At 37.6% G+C, this 14,041-nt stretch overlaps 1 protein-coding gene across 1 annotated transcript in view; it reads left to right on the forward strand.

The window, feature by feature from the left end:
* The first annotated feature begins 430 nt into the window (after window positions 1-430).
* The window catches only part of SMCO2 (single-pass membrane protein with coiled-coil domains 2), a 29,552-nt gene continuing 15,941 nt past the window's right edge, over window positions 431-14,041 (forward strand). Inside the window, exons 1-4 of the mRNA XM_003792504.2 lie at window positions 431-564; window positions 2,798-2,897; window positions 5,504-5,634; window positions 6,911-7,060. Coding sequence (XP_003792552.1) covers window positions 431-564; window positions 2,798-2,897; window positions 5,504-5,634; window positions 6,911-7,060 — 515 coding nt within the window. The remainder of the gene's footprint in view (window positions 565-2,797; window positions 2,898-5,503; window positions 5,635-6,910; window positions 7,061-14,041) is intronic.

Raw genomic sequence — 14,041 nt, forward strand, 5'->3', positions numbered from 1 at the left:
TTTATTCCTAGAGTACCAGTGATTTTATTTTTCTTTTGCTTTTTTAAATGTTTACCACACATATGTTAGTAGGTAATCAGAAAGAGGTTATAGAACAAACAATGGTTTCCATCCCCTGCCCACTGACTGGCGATTGAATATCCCTCTATAGATTTCCCATTCAAGGATTGGACACGTACAGCTCAAATGCCCTCCAGTGAGATGTATCCTTGGGGACAGCCACACAGGACTTCCTCATATATGTTTGAGTAGAGGAACCTAAGAGTCTGCTTTGTGGTCCTTTACCATGGACAGCCAGTTTGGATGGAAGGAGAGGGGTTAAGGCCAAACTCTCCAAGGAAGAAATCAGTCTGCTACCAGCAGGGAGGGTGTGGGTGCTGGTTCTGCCATGAAACCCCTCTTCACGTCATTGTCTTTCAGTGCTGAAGAAATGGATCTCACACCCACAAGTCTAGACGATGAGATGTCTCTGCAGACAAATACAGACTGGAAGGAACAACAGTTGACTGGAAAAAACAATGACTTTCTCCACAAATGTGATGCCACTGAAGGTGCAGCGAGGAAGTAAGTCAGAGTTTGCAGGTGCTGTTATTGGAGAGTCTTGACTAGAGATTTCCTTGGGCCAAGCACATACAAATGATGAGATTTTCAAGTTCAGGGTCTAGGTTGGCATTTTTCCCTGCCATTTATCTACGGTTAGCCTCATGAATATTTCTTGAAGTGGGCCTTATGGGACACTAAAGGGTGCCACTGCCATCCCAAAGTTGGCAGACACCAGTTAAAAAAAAATTGTCTAGACTTGTCAATTTGGAAAAATATGGAGATTGTTTTGTGGCTTCATTTTCTCCATATGTTAAAGATACAGCCCATTTAATATACTTTCTGGAGTAGAAGGTGTACAGTCATGTAAATACATATATATATTTGTTAGCACATGGTAAAAGTGTATATTACTATAGGCCATTAACTTTTCGCAATAGGAAAAACATTTTTAAAATAAAAGATTTTCCAAGAACCCCTCATATGTCAAGAGAGCTATTAGGAAATCAAAGATGTTCTTAAATGCATTTACAGTTTGCTGAAGACAGTAGCACATGCCTTTGGAAACTCTGAACAGTATTTATGTATACAAGCAACATTTATTCAGTCTGTAGGAAAGTGCATAGATTCCAGGATCCCTCCCTGTGCAGAATAGATGTGAAGTGACCCCTCTGACCAAGATCTCCAAACTCAGAGTTGAAGGCCCACAGACTGAAAACTACTGCTATGGACCTATATCACATATTCACTGTGATTCATTCAAAAGCATATGCAAGAGAGAGAGAAAAAGTGGGCATGTGTGTGTGTGTGTGTATATATATATATATATATATGTGTGCACTCCAGCAAAAGAACAACAGTCTAATAGGGTGTGGGCAAAGGATATCGACACAATTATAGAAAAAGAAATACAAAGGAGATATTCAACAACCTTACATGTGAAGTAAGACCCAAACTAAAATGAGATCCCAGTTTAAATAATACTTGGTTTCAGGAAAGAAGTGGGAAAACAGGCACTCTTCATCATTTTTGCTGGAAGTGTAAATTGATTCAACTTCTTCGAAGCATACATCAGTGCTTCACTATCTGGGACCTCATAAATGCAGCGTGAACTATGCATCCAAAATGACAAAAAGAGATACAAGGAGTTGTTTTGTCTTTACAGTCTTTACTGTCTTTACAGTCTACCAGGGATTCAGAGTTCATTTCCATTTCTGAAATTTATTATCAGTTCTGATATTCTTGCTACCAAAGGTTGATGTGTCACTGAATATTAAACAAGCATTGATGTTTCTAAATCTAAGCATATTTTTTAAAGGGCATGTTAATCTAGAAAAAAGCATACTTTGGTAAAAAATAATCTATCAAAATGTATTTTACATATATATATATATATATATATATATATACACACATATATATCCATTGACCTAACAATTATATTCTTACAGTTGTCCAATAGATATACTATTGGACATATGTATGACATATACATGACAAAAACATATCAATGCATAAGGTATTCAATCCAGCATTGTTTATATTATAGTAACGATTAGAAACACTACATATCCATTAATAAAAAACTGGTTAGAAAATGATCGTGCAGCCCCATGATGGAACACCACATACCATTTTAAAAATGAGGCACCTCTGTATTTACGAACGTGAAACGGACTCCAAGATATGTTGCTAAAAATGAAATCCTAAGTACAGGACAGTGTGTCACTATGCTCCCATTTATAATTTAAAAGGTATTTGCTTCTGTACATACACATATATCTGCTCGTTTATGCAGAGAATCTCTGTGGACAAATAAAGACACTAGTAAATGTTGTAGGAAGGTCAGTGCAGGCTGGAGATCGAGAGAGTACTGTAGACTTTCCCTGCCCGTGAGTTTGAACCGTATGATATTTGTAAACTCTACCTTTTTAAAACAGGATTTTAAAAATTTATTGATTTATTCTGCACACACATTTATTAATACATACATATGCACACAGTTGTAATGACTTTGGGAATTGGAATCTCACTATTAATAAGATTCAGCCAAAACTTTTATCCCCAGCCCCTCTCTTGCTATTTTGTGCCATACGCTATGTGAGGTGTTACTCACACAGAATGAACTCAGTACAAGGACGGCAGGGGCTCCTGGGGGCTGGGGAACAGCTCAATGTTCTCCCTTTAGAAACAAGGCAGGCCTGCGCGCCGGCCCGTGACATACTAACACGCTCTGTTTGGATTGTGTGGCTTGCAGTTCACCAAAGGAAATTACCAGAACGAACCATGTCTTGGACAGATTAGAGGATGAGGACGATGTGTTCTCTGAAAACTCTCAAACTGACTTCCATCACAAGGCAGACGCTAAAAACTGGGTAAGAGAGACACTCAGATGTCATAATGGGTGAAGAAGGGGCTTCACATTTGATATCACAAAGTCGTAAGAAAAATGTCGAAGGTTTCTGCCTAACAGGTGCAGGACTTCGGGGCTTGACACCACGAGGGAGATGGAGGATGGTGTTGTTCCCCGGAAGCCGCAAGTAAAAAAACAAGGAACTAACAACCCTCCCAAGCAAAAAAACGGAGGGGGGAAAGTATATGTTATTTTTTGTCTTGGGGGATTTATGAAATAACTGTGACACTTGTTACCTAATAACAAACACCACAGGTAAAATCACCCCCTGCAAGCAGATGGCCTTCCAGAAGCATTCATCTGTGATCTTTAATTCAGTCTCTAGGGGAGAATCCTTCCTTGTCCAGCTCCTGGAGCTCCAGGCTTCACCGGCTTGTGGCTGCATATCTCCCGTCTGTCCTTCTGTCCCCGCATAGCATCTTCTCTCTGTCTGTGTCTTGTCTTTTTCTGTCTCTCACTGGGATATTCATCATTGCACTTAGAACCCATCCAGATACTCTAAGATGATCTTAATTTGAGATCCTTTACTTAATTTCATCTGCAAAAACTTTTCAAATAACATAATGTACAGAGAGGGTCCTAGTACATATTAGAACATGGGCATATTTCTTTTTGGAGGTTACCAGTTGACCCTCTATATGCTCTTGACCATGGGCAAATCACTGAATATGCATAGGCTACCTGCCTTTATCCAACTCAAGTCTTAAGTCTATCATGAGAATGAAGAGAAGTAATGCACAGGAAAGCAATTTTTAAAGAGTTATGTGAATGTTATTCTTATTGTCTTGGCCAGTAGTTTATGCAGACATTTCAGAAAGAGACTGTGATCCTGTTCTCCTACTCTATTTTTTTCTCCTTTTAGCTTAAAAATAGTTCTGCTGGGCTCAGCTTCCATAGTTCAGTGGTTAGGGCACTGGCCATATACACCGGGGCTGGCGGGTTTGATCCTGGGCCGGGCCAGCTAAACAACAATGGCAACTGCAACAAAAAAACAGCCAAGGATGGCGGGCGCCTGTAGTCCCAGATACTTAGGAAGCTGAAGCAAGAGAATTGCTTATGCCTTAGAGTTTGAGGTTGCTGTAAACTGTGATGCCACAGCACTCTACCAAGGGCGACATAATGAGACTCTGTCTCAAAAAAAAAAAAAAAACTTCTGCTGAAATACAGGAATTTCAGATCAAACTTCTTCAAAAGACAGAGACATATTTCACAGTGTAGGTAACTAAAAAAATGTTTGAAGATAAATCATTGCCAATTTCTGCATGCACAGAATTGAAATACTGGAAAATGCCTTGAATGCTTTTCTAGAACAAGACAAAGAATAAAGATACAGAAATAAATGTTGTTGATCAAACTTACGAAATACGCATTTGCCCCAAACTCTTTGATATGAAAAAATATAAGCAAAAAGAAAACATAAAAGAATTATACAATGATTGATCACATTCCCATACTTGGATTTCTAAACCTTTAACATTTGTCAGCTTTATCTTTATATACAGGATATCCATAAAATTTGTGTACAATTTAAAATCGTTGTCTAGGCCCGGCACAGTCGCTCACGATTATAATGCTAGCACTCTGGGAGGCCGAGGCAGGTAGATAGTTTGAGCTCAGAAGTTCAAGACCAGCCTGAGCAAAAGTGAGACCCCATCTCTACTAAAAATAGAAAAACTGAGGCAACTGGATCACTGGAGCCCAAGAGTTGGAAGTTGCTGTGAGCTGTGACACCATGGTGTCTACCCAGGGCAACAGCTTGAGACTCTGACTCAAGACATAAATAGATAAAATAAAATAAAATAGCTGTCTATTACAGGAGTAAGCCACCACTCCTGACCTCACAATATACTTCTAATGATAACTTTTCATATCTAGAAAATGATGATAGTGTTAATAAATGTATTAATTTCAAGCTCCAAATAAAAATTTGCAACTTTATGGCCACCCTTGTACATAAATAGATGGAATTTTCTAAACCATTTAAAAGTAGGTCAGAGACACTCCATCCCTGTTTACTTCAGAAAGCTTCTCTAAAAATAAAGACTTTCTTCTACATCACCAAAATACTTTCACATTTAGGAAAGTTAGCAATAATTACATAATGCCCTCAGTTCTCTAAATGTTCTAATTTCTTCACTTGTCTCCAAATATCTTTTATAATCATATTTTTTAAACCAGCACATCCAAACTATTTCCATACACTATGTCTTTTCTTTCCCATGAGATTGATTTTTTTTTTAAGGAGACCAAAAGAGTCATCTTATTTGAGTAGAATTTGGGAGTCCGTGCTCAGGTGGGTTTCTATTACTTGTCAGCAATGGAAAGAGCTCTGCACGTGAACGCTGCTAGTCCACATGCCCCTGCCCCAGCCTTCCCTTGTAAACAGAGCAGGAGGACATGTGTATTTATCTTACAAAGGCATGAGAAGCTTCTGGTCTCAGAGAGGACTGTGTACTTGCTCCCAGAAAAAGGGCATTGGGTAGGGCTAGAGGAGCCACCACCTCTTGGGATAACCCTCTTGTTCTGCTTTGCTTCCTTCCTCTTTATCAGGATACCCTGGAGCAGGAGGCCGAGTATAACCAGGACCCACAGAGTGAACAGGACGAGCAGGAAACAGATACTCGTGAGGACCCCCCAGTGTCTACATCTGTGCAGTTTTCAGAGGGGAACATCCCTGAATTGTAAGCCTTGACACACTCAAGAGAGAGCATCTAATAATGTGTGTGAAGGGAACAACGAAATTTAAGTAGCAGACTTAGGGAAAGCTTGGGATATTTAAAATCCATCTATGTCTTGAACCGATGTAAAGCACCCATGTACACAGGTCACTACACATTCCAGCAAGAATGCAAAGTAAGAACGTTTCTAAGGACAAAGCATGGAGTTCTCTTTGCAAATTTTTATTTGGAGTCTGGAATTAATACACATATCAACCCTCCCATCATTTTCGAAATATGAAAGATTATAATTATCATTAGAAGTATGTTGTGAGGTCAGATGTGGTGACTCACACCTGTAATCTTAACACTTTAGGAGGCTGAGGCAGGAGGATCACTTGAGCCCAGGAGTCTGAGACCAGCCTGAACAACAAGACCCAATCTCTACCAAAAAAAGTAAAAAAATTCACTGGGCATAGTGATGTGTGCCTATAGTCCCAGCTGCTCAGGAGGCTAAGGCAGGAGCATTGCTTGAGCTCAGGTACTATAAGCTATGATGAAATCACTGCACTCTAGTTCTCTAGCACAGTTGTCACAGTGTCTCAAAAATATATCTATACACATTCACACATACACACATGTGAAGATGTATACAGTTAATACTCGGCGGATTCTTTCCCTATTGTCTACCTCTCCTCCCCCACCATGATATAACCACTATCCTGATATCAATATTTAACATTGATGCTATGCAGGGAAATGAAAAAATATATATGTTTTTTACTAACTAAAATATATGCTTTGTTTTATCTAGCCTTTCAAAGATCTTTTATTTTTGACTTTTTGAGACAGAGTCCCTGGGTAGAGTGCTGTGGCATTGTAGCTCACAGCAACCTCAAAGTCTTGGGTTTGAGCGATACTCTTGCCTCAACCTCCCAAGTAGCTGTAGCAACATCTGGCTAGTTGTTTTCTTTTCCTTTTTTTCTATTTTTAGTAGAAATGGGTTCTCACTCTTGCTCAAGTTGGTCTCCAACTTCTATGCTAGAGCAATCCACCTGCCTTGACCTCTCAAAGTGGTAGAATTATAGGAATGAGCTATCCCGCCCAGCCTCAGAGATCTTTTAAAGTAGACATCGAATAAATGCCTGATATTTTTCCGTGGGGCCTAAATGCCCATTGGCCCATTTTATTGATAGGAAATGACTAAAAAGACCAACTTGCCATCAAAGGACAAGAGCTTCAGGCTATTGTAAGATGTGCCCCATTTTCTACCTTGTAACTGATCCTAACATTTCTGCAGGTGTCCACAGAGCATGTTCTTCAGGCTAAACTACTGGAACACAAAGATGGACTTGCAAGTGCAAGAACTTGGAACTGATCACGTAGGCTGGCTGGAGAAAATTAACAGTATTATACGAAAAATAAACGTAACAGAAAACACAGTGAAGAGGTAATTGTAGGGTGTTGAGATTGGTCAGAATCTAGGGGAAAGTTTCATAACTTCAGATACCCATGAAACTCTGAATTCTGGGAGATCAGGTCTCATGATTAGAAGTTCATGTCATGACATCTCAAAGCTTAAATCAAAGTTACCTGCATCTTTGTTCTCTCTTTTTTCAAGGATTTCTCTCACATACTCTTTCTTTGAATCTGTGTTAATACTTATCAAAGGGATAATTATTATCATTATCATTATTGTCCAAACCAACTAGCATGGCATGGAAAAAATGTAAGGTATGTTTGCTAATGTGTCTCAAATTTACTTATTTTTATTATTTGTTCCAGGTTAATTTGAGGGTACAAAGAATTAGGTTACAGTGTTTGTATTTGTTATATAGAGTCTCTCTTGTAATTATGTCCTGCCCCAGGAGGTGTGACATATACCCTAACATTGTGCCCATTAAGTGGGAGCAAACCCATCCCCCTCCCTTATCCCCTCTCCCCACTACCCCCACCCCCTACCTTGAATTAATTTGAGTTTTTGTCTTATGTGAGCGTGCATTAGATTGTCTACTGGCTTCATATCAGAATTAACTACATAGGATTCTTGCTTCTCCATTCTTGTGATACTTTACTAAGAAGAATGTGTTTCAACTCCATCCAGGTTAATACACAAGATGTAAAGTCTCCATCTTTTTTATTATTATTCATTGAATTATTATTATTCATGGGATTCATTGGGGGTACAAAGAATTAGGTAACACTGATTGCATTTGTTAGATAAAGTCCCTCTTATACTTGTATCCTGTCCCTAAGAGGTGTGCCACATACCATGACTCCCCATCCACTCTCCCCGCTACCTCATTCCCCTACCCCACCTCTTGTGTTAGCTCCTCTACTGCATTCATATTAGAATTGAGTACATTGGACTTTTGCTTCTCCATTCTTGTGATGCTTTACTAGAAGAATATGTTCCACCTCCATCCAGGTTAATACAAAAAATGTAAAGTCTCTATCTTTTTAATGGCTGAATAGTATTCCATGGTATACACATACCACACCTTGTTAATTCATGCCTGGATTGGAGGGCATTTAGTTTGTTTCCACATTTGGGTGATTGTAAAGTGAGCTGCAATAAACAATCTAGTACAAATGTCCTTATGATAAAATGATTTTTTTTCTTTTGGGTAGATGCTTAGAAGTGGGATTGTGAGATTAAATGGGAGGTCTAATTTGAGTTCCTTGAAGATTCTCCATACTTCCTTCCAAAGAGGTTGTACTAGTTTTCAGTCCCACTAGTAGTGTAGGAGTGTTCCCTTCTCTCCACATCCATGCCAGCATCTGCAGCTTTGAGACTTTGTGATGTGGGCCATTCTCACGGGGGTTAGGTGATATTTCTGGGTGGTTTTGATTTGCATTTCTCTGACGATCAGGAACATGAGCATTTTTTCAAATGTTTATTAGCCATTTCTCTATTTTTCTCAGAGAAGATTCTGTTCATATCTCTTGCCCAATGGTAGATGGGATGTTTGCTAGGTTTTTTGTTGATTAGTTTGACTTCTCTGTAGACTCTAGTTATCAGTTCTTTGTCAGATTTGTAATATGCAAATATCTTTTCCTGTTCTGAAGGTTGTCTTTTTGCTTTACTTTTTGTGGCCTTGTGTCTCTGAATTTAAATGGAAAATTTTAAGATGAAACCAAAAGATAAAATTGTTACTCATCTAGTCACTGGTATAAAGAGAATGGGGCTTTGGAGTCAGACCCAAGTTCTTGGATAAATTAATTAACCTTTTTTAAGCCTTCACTTTCTTTTCCTATAAAGAGAAACTAACCATAGCCATCTTATTGGTTTATTGTGAAGAGTCAATAAAATTCTGTATGCACAGACAGTAACATGGAGCCTAATACAGTGGTTCTCAACCTTCCTAATGCTACGGCCCTTTAATACAGTTCCTGTGGGTCATGACCTACAGGTTGAGAACCTCTGACCTATTACATGTATTGCTGTAAATTGTTTGGGCCCAAGTCGCCGAGATAAACTAGCAGTCAGAATGTCTCTGAAGAGTAGGGTGGCTACCGCTCGCTCAGGCAAGTAGCAAAAAAACTTTATTTCTTTCATGCTTATATGAGGGATCTTTCCTGCCACACAGCATGTACAAATAGTTAATCTGTAATCTACTGGCCTCTCAAGAATGCCATTTGGCATCAGTAAATCTAACAAATGCATGCATAAGATTTTCTAACTATAAAGTAAAAATTAATGATACTAAAAAACAAGATGCCAAATTTGAGGAGTAAGGGTTTCTCGTGACCTCAAGGCCAAGCAACAGACTCTGATCCTCTGCTTTCAAAGCCTGTCCAGGAAATTCCTCAGATGTACAGATTCTGCCTGCAGAGTCTGCCTCCTATGTGATTGACCTCCCAGTCCTAATGGAGGGACATCAATGGAGGGACCTCCCAGTCCTAATGGAGGAGAAAGTCCTTTCAATGGGTCTTTGAAAACTTCATCACAGTGACTGCTTCTAGTCCTTAAAGTCCTCAGGCTATATACATGATAAGCAATTACTATATGGAAGCCATTAGAAATAAGCACCCCAGACCTTCTCAACTTTCCTGCCATGTTCCAAACTCTTTCCTGCTGCAGGGCTACTCTTCTAGCTATTTCTTCACCTTCCATTAAATATCTCCTTCACCATTCAGCTACACACATGAAAAGACACTCAATATCATTACTTATTAGCCAAAAGATAATTGAATAGCACAATGAGACGTGACCACCACACCTGTCAGAATTGTTACAGTTAAAAGAAAAAAGAAAAGAAAAAATGCTGGTAATATCAAATGCTGGTGACAATGTAGAGAGGCCTTCTCCTGACCCTCCTATCCAAAATGGGATTTTTTCCCAGAATGCTTTTTTTTTTAAAAGAATTCTATGGTTTTTTTAATTCAAACTCTATACAAAGGTTTTTTAAATTAAGGAACATTTTATATACCATAAAATTATTTTTTTTCTTATACAGTACTACAAGTTATGAGAAACGCATGAGTTGTGTAGCCACCCAGTGAAGATGCAGAACACTTTTATCACTTCTCAAATCCCTCATACCCTCCTGTAGTGACCACTCTCCACAGGCCAAGCTGCTGACAACCACTTATCTGTTCTCTATTTCTACTGTTTAACCTTTTTCAAATGTCACAAAAATGGAATCATGTAGTACATAGTTGTTTGAATCCTCCTTCTGTCTCTTAATATAATGCATTCGAGAGTCATCCATGTTGTTGCATGTATTATCAGTAGTTTGTAGTTTGCTTCTTTTTGTCACTGGATGGTATTCCATTATATCAATATGAGGTATGATAATTAAGTTTGCGAACTTGCCACCATGTGCTTATGTTGGAAGCACTGCACAAACAACTCAGTAAAGTTTGACATCATCAGCGTCTTACAGTTGTGTTCATGTTGACATGTGGCAGTGTCTTACAGTTGTGTTTATGTTGACATCATCAGCGTCTTACAGTTGTGTTTATGTTGTGGCATACTCTTGCTAAAGAGTATTCATTACTGTTGTATGTTTTTGTGGACTGTCAGGAGAATGTTGGAGATTGAATTAGAACAATGAACAAACATTCATAAATTTCTTGTGAAAGTTGTCAAGAATGGACGTGGAAGGGAAATTGGGAATGGATTAGTCTAAATTTATGGTGTAATGAAATGAATAAAATGTCAGTGCACAAATAAATTAAATATTTTTCAGAGAGGAGAGAAAGTATCACTGATGAAGAGAGGTCAGGGAAGCCAGTAACAAGCGGAACTCAGAAAAACATTGCAAAAATTCATCAAATTGTGGGTCAAAATTGTTGGCTGACTATGCGAAGCATAGCAAACCAAGTAAACATTTATATAGAAACAGTTAGAAAAATCTTAACTGAAAATCTTGGCCAACAACTCATGGCTCTTGCATCACAACCATGCACCAGCTTACACTATATAGTCTGTGAGGGAGTTTTTAACCAGCAAACTAATAACTGCATTAGAACATCCTCCCAACTTACCTGATCTGGCCCCCAGTGACTTTTTTCTTTACTCAAAGATAAAGGAAATATTGAAAGGAAGACATTTTGATGACATTCAGGACATCAGGGTAATACCATGATAGCTATGACAGCCATTCCAGAAAAAGAGTTCCAAAATTGCTTTGAAGGGTAGACTAGGTTCTGGCACCCTTGCATAGCTTCCTAAAGGGAGCACTCTGAAGGTAACCATAGTGATATTCAGCAATGAGGTACATAGCACTTTTTCTAGGATGAGTTTATAAACTTAATTGTCAGAACCTTTGTTTACCACATTTTATCTTTCACCGATTAAAGAACATTTAGGAATTTTAGCAATTATGAATAAAGACTTCATAAATATTCATGTATAGGTTTTTGTGTGAGCATACATTTTTACCCTCCTTGGGTAAACAACCAGGAATAGGAATGCTGGACTGTATAGTGAATGTATGTTTATATTTATAAGAAACCATTAAAGGGTTTCCAAATGGCTGTGCCATTTTGTTGCATGTCTTCCAACAGTGTATGAGAGGCCTAGTTGCTCTATATCCTCACCAGCACTTGGTATTGTACTGTCAGTTGTTCTTTGTTTAATTGTAACCATTCTGGTGGTTATGTCTCACTCTGCTTTCCAATTTTCATTTAGCTTTAGTGAAATGTCTTATTTATATCTTTTGCCTACCACCCTGTCTCGATTAGTGTGCAACTCTATATTAAGTTTTGACATTAGGTATTAAGAGTTATTCAACTTTGTTCTGCTTTAAAATTTTTTTTGATCATTCTAATTTTTAACTTTATTATTATTATTTTGCTTTTCTAGATAGATTTTAAAACAAGATTGTTAGTTCTGCTAGGATTTTGATTGGAATTGTGAAGAATTTGTAGATAAATTTGGGAAAAACTAATACTTTAACAATATTGCATCTTCCAATCCATGAATATAGTATATCTCTTTATTTAGGTTGTCTTTGTGTCTTTTCATCAGTGTTGTATAGTTTTCACTGTATAGACATTTCACATATTTTATTAGCTATATGCCTAAGTATTGCAGGGTTTTGGTACTATTATAAGTAACCCTTTTAAAGTTTCCATGTTAAAAGGATATTAATTCCATATTAATTGCTAGTATATAGAAATACAATTGATGTTTATGTATTGATCTTGTGTCCTGTGACATTGCTGAACTCCAGAAGTTTTTGTAGGTTATTTGGGGAGGGTTCTACATAGATAATCACATAATGTGCAAATAGATACAGCTTTATATCTTCATTTCCAGTCTGTAAGCCTTTCACTTCTCTTTGTACCTCTGTTGTATTGCCTAGAACTTCCAATATAATGTTAAATGGGAAGGGTGACAGTGGGGAGCAAACATATTCACCTTGTTCCCTATATTACAGGAAAAGTTTGAATATGATGTTACCTATTTAATCTTTAAAAATAGACATTTTTAAAAATAAGACTGAGAAAATATCTTCTATTCTTAGTTTACTGAGGTTTGTTTGTTTATTTATTACTGCCCAGGCTGGAGTACAGTGGTGCCATCATAGCTCACTGCAATCTCAGACTACTAGGCTGAAGCAATCTTCCTCCTCAGTCTTAGCTAGGGCTATGGGTGTGCACACAATGCCCAGCTAATTTTAAATTTTGTTTTCAGAGACAGACTCCTGACTTCAAGCTATCCTCCTGCCTAGCCCTCCCAAAGTGCAGGGGTTCAGGCATGAACTAATGTGCTTGGCTAGACATATTTTTAAAATTGAGAATGACACTGAATTTTTTTCAATAGCTGTTGCTACATCTATGAATAATTATATCTTTGTTTTTGTGTTTCTTGATGTGGCACATTAAAATGACTGATTTTTGAATACTGAGCCAGCCTTAAATATCCTAAAACAACTCTACTTATTCATGACATGTTAGCCTTTTGTTATATTGTTGGATTCAGTTTGCTAAAATTGAATTTTTGCATGAGTGTTAAAGGGATTTTTAATTATTTACTTATTATTGATACATAATATACATATTTATGGGTACAAGTGATATTTTGATACATGCATACAATGTGTAATAACCAAACCATTTAAGATATCTATCACCCCAAGCACTTATTATTTCTTTGTATTGGGAACATTTTAAAACTAACTATTTTGAAAGACAATTAACTCATTACTAACTATAGAGATCCTACTGTGCTATCAAGCACTAGAACTTATTTCTTCTAACTAACTTTTTGTATCGATTAGCCAACCTTTCTTCATCTCCCCACCTCCCCATTGGTAACTATCATTCTACTATTTCCATGAGGTCAACTTTTTTTAGCTCCTATGTATGAGTGAGAACATGAGATACTTGTGTTTCTGGGCCTGGCTTATTTCACTTAAATAACGACCTCCAGTTCTATCTATGTTACAGAAAATGACTATATTTCATTCTTTTTTAGGCCAGGATAGTGTTCCATTATCATACACACATACACTCCACGTTTTCTTTATCTATTCACGTATCAAAAGAAACATAGGTTGATTTCATATTTTGGCTATTGTGAATAATGCTGCATTGGACATGGGGGTACAGCTATACCTTTGATATACTGATTTCCTTTATTTTGGAGAAACAGTGGTGGGATTGCTGGACTATATAGTGGTTCTATTTTTAGTTTTTGGGAATCCTCCATACTGTTTTACATACTGGTTGTATTAATTTAAATTCCCACCAACAATGTATAACAGTTCCTTTTTTTCTACCTCCTCCACATCTTTCATTTTTGTCTTTTTGGTAATAACTACTATAATGGCAGGGATCTGTTACTGGAGAGTTATTGTATTAATTTCTCTTTCATATCTTTCCTAATGTACTCATGTTTCCTTCTACCTTCTTGGACAATAAAATATAAGTATAATAACCTTTAAAGTAACTTTATCGGCTCGGCGCCTATAGCTCA

The sequence above is a fragment of the Otolemur garnettii genome, unplaced genomic scaffold (genome assembly GCF_000181295.1).
Source record: "Otolemur garnettii isolate 467f Iridium unplaced genomic scaffold, OtoGar3 scaffold00057, whole genome shotgun sequence".
In the NCBI taxonomy this organism is placed as follows: domain Eukaryota; kingdom Metazoa; phylum Chordata; class Mammalia; order Primates; family Galagidae; genus Otolemur; species Otolemur garnettii.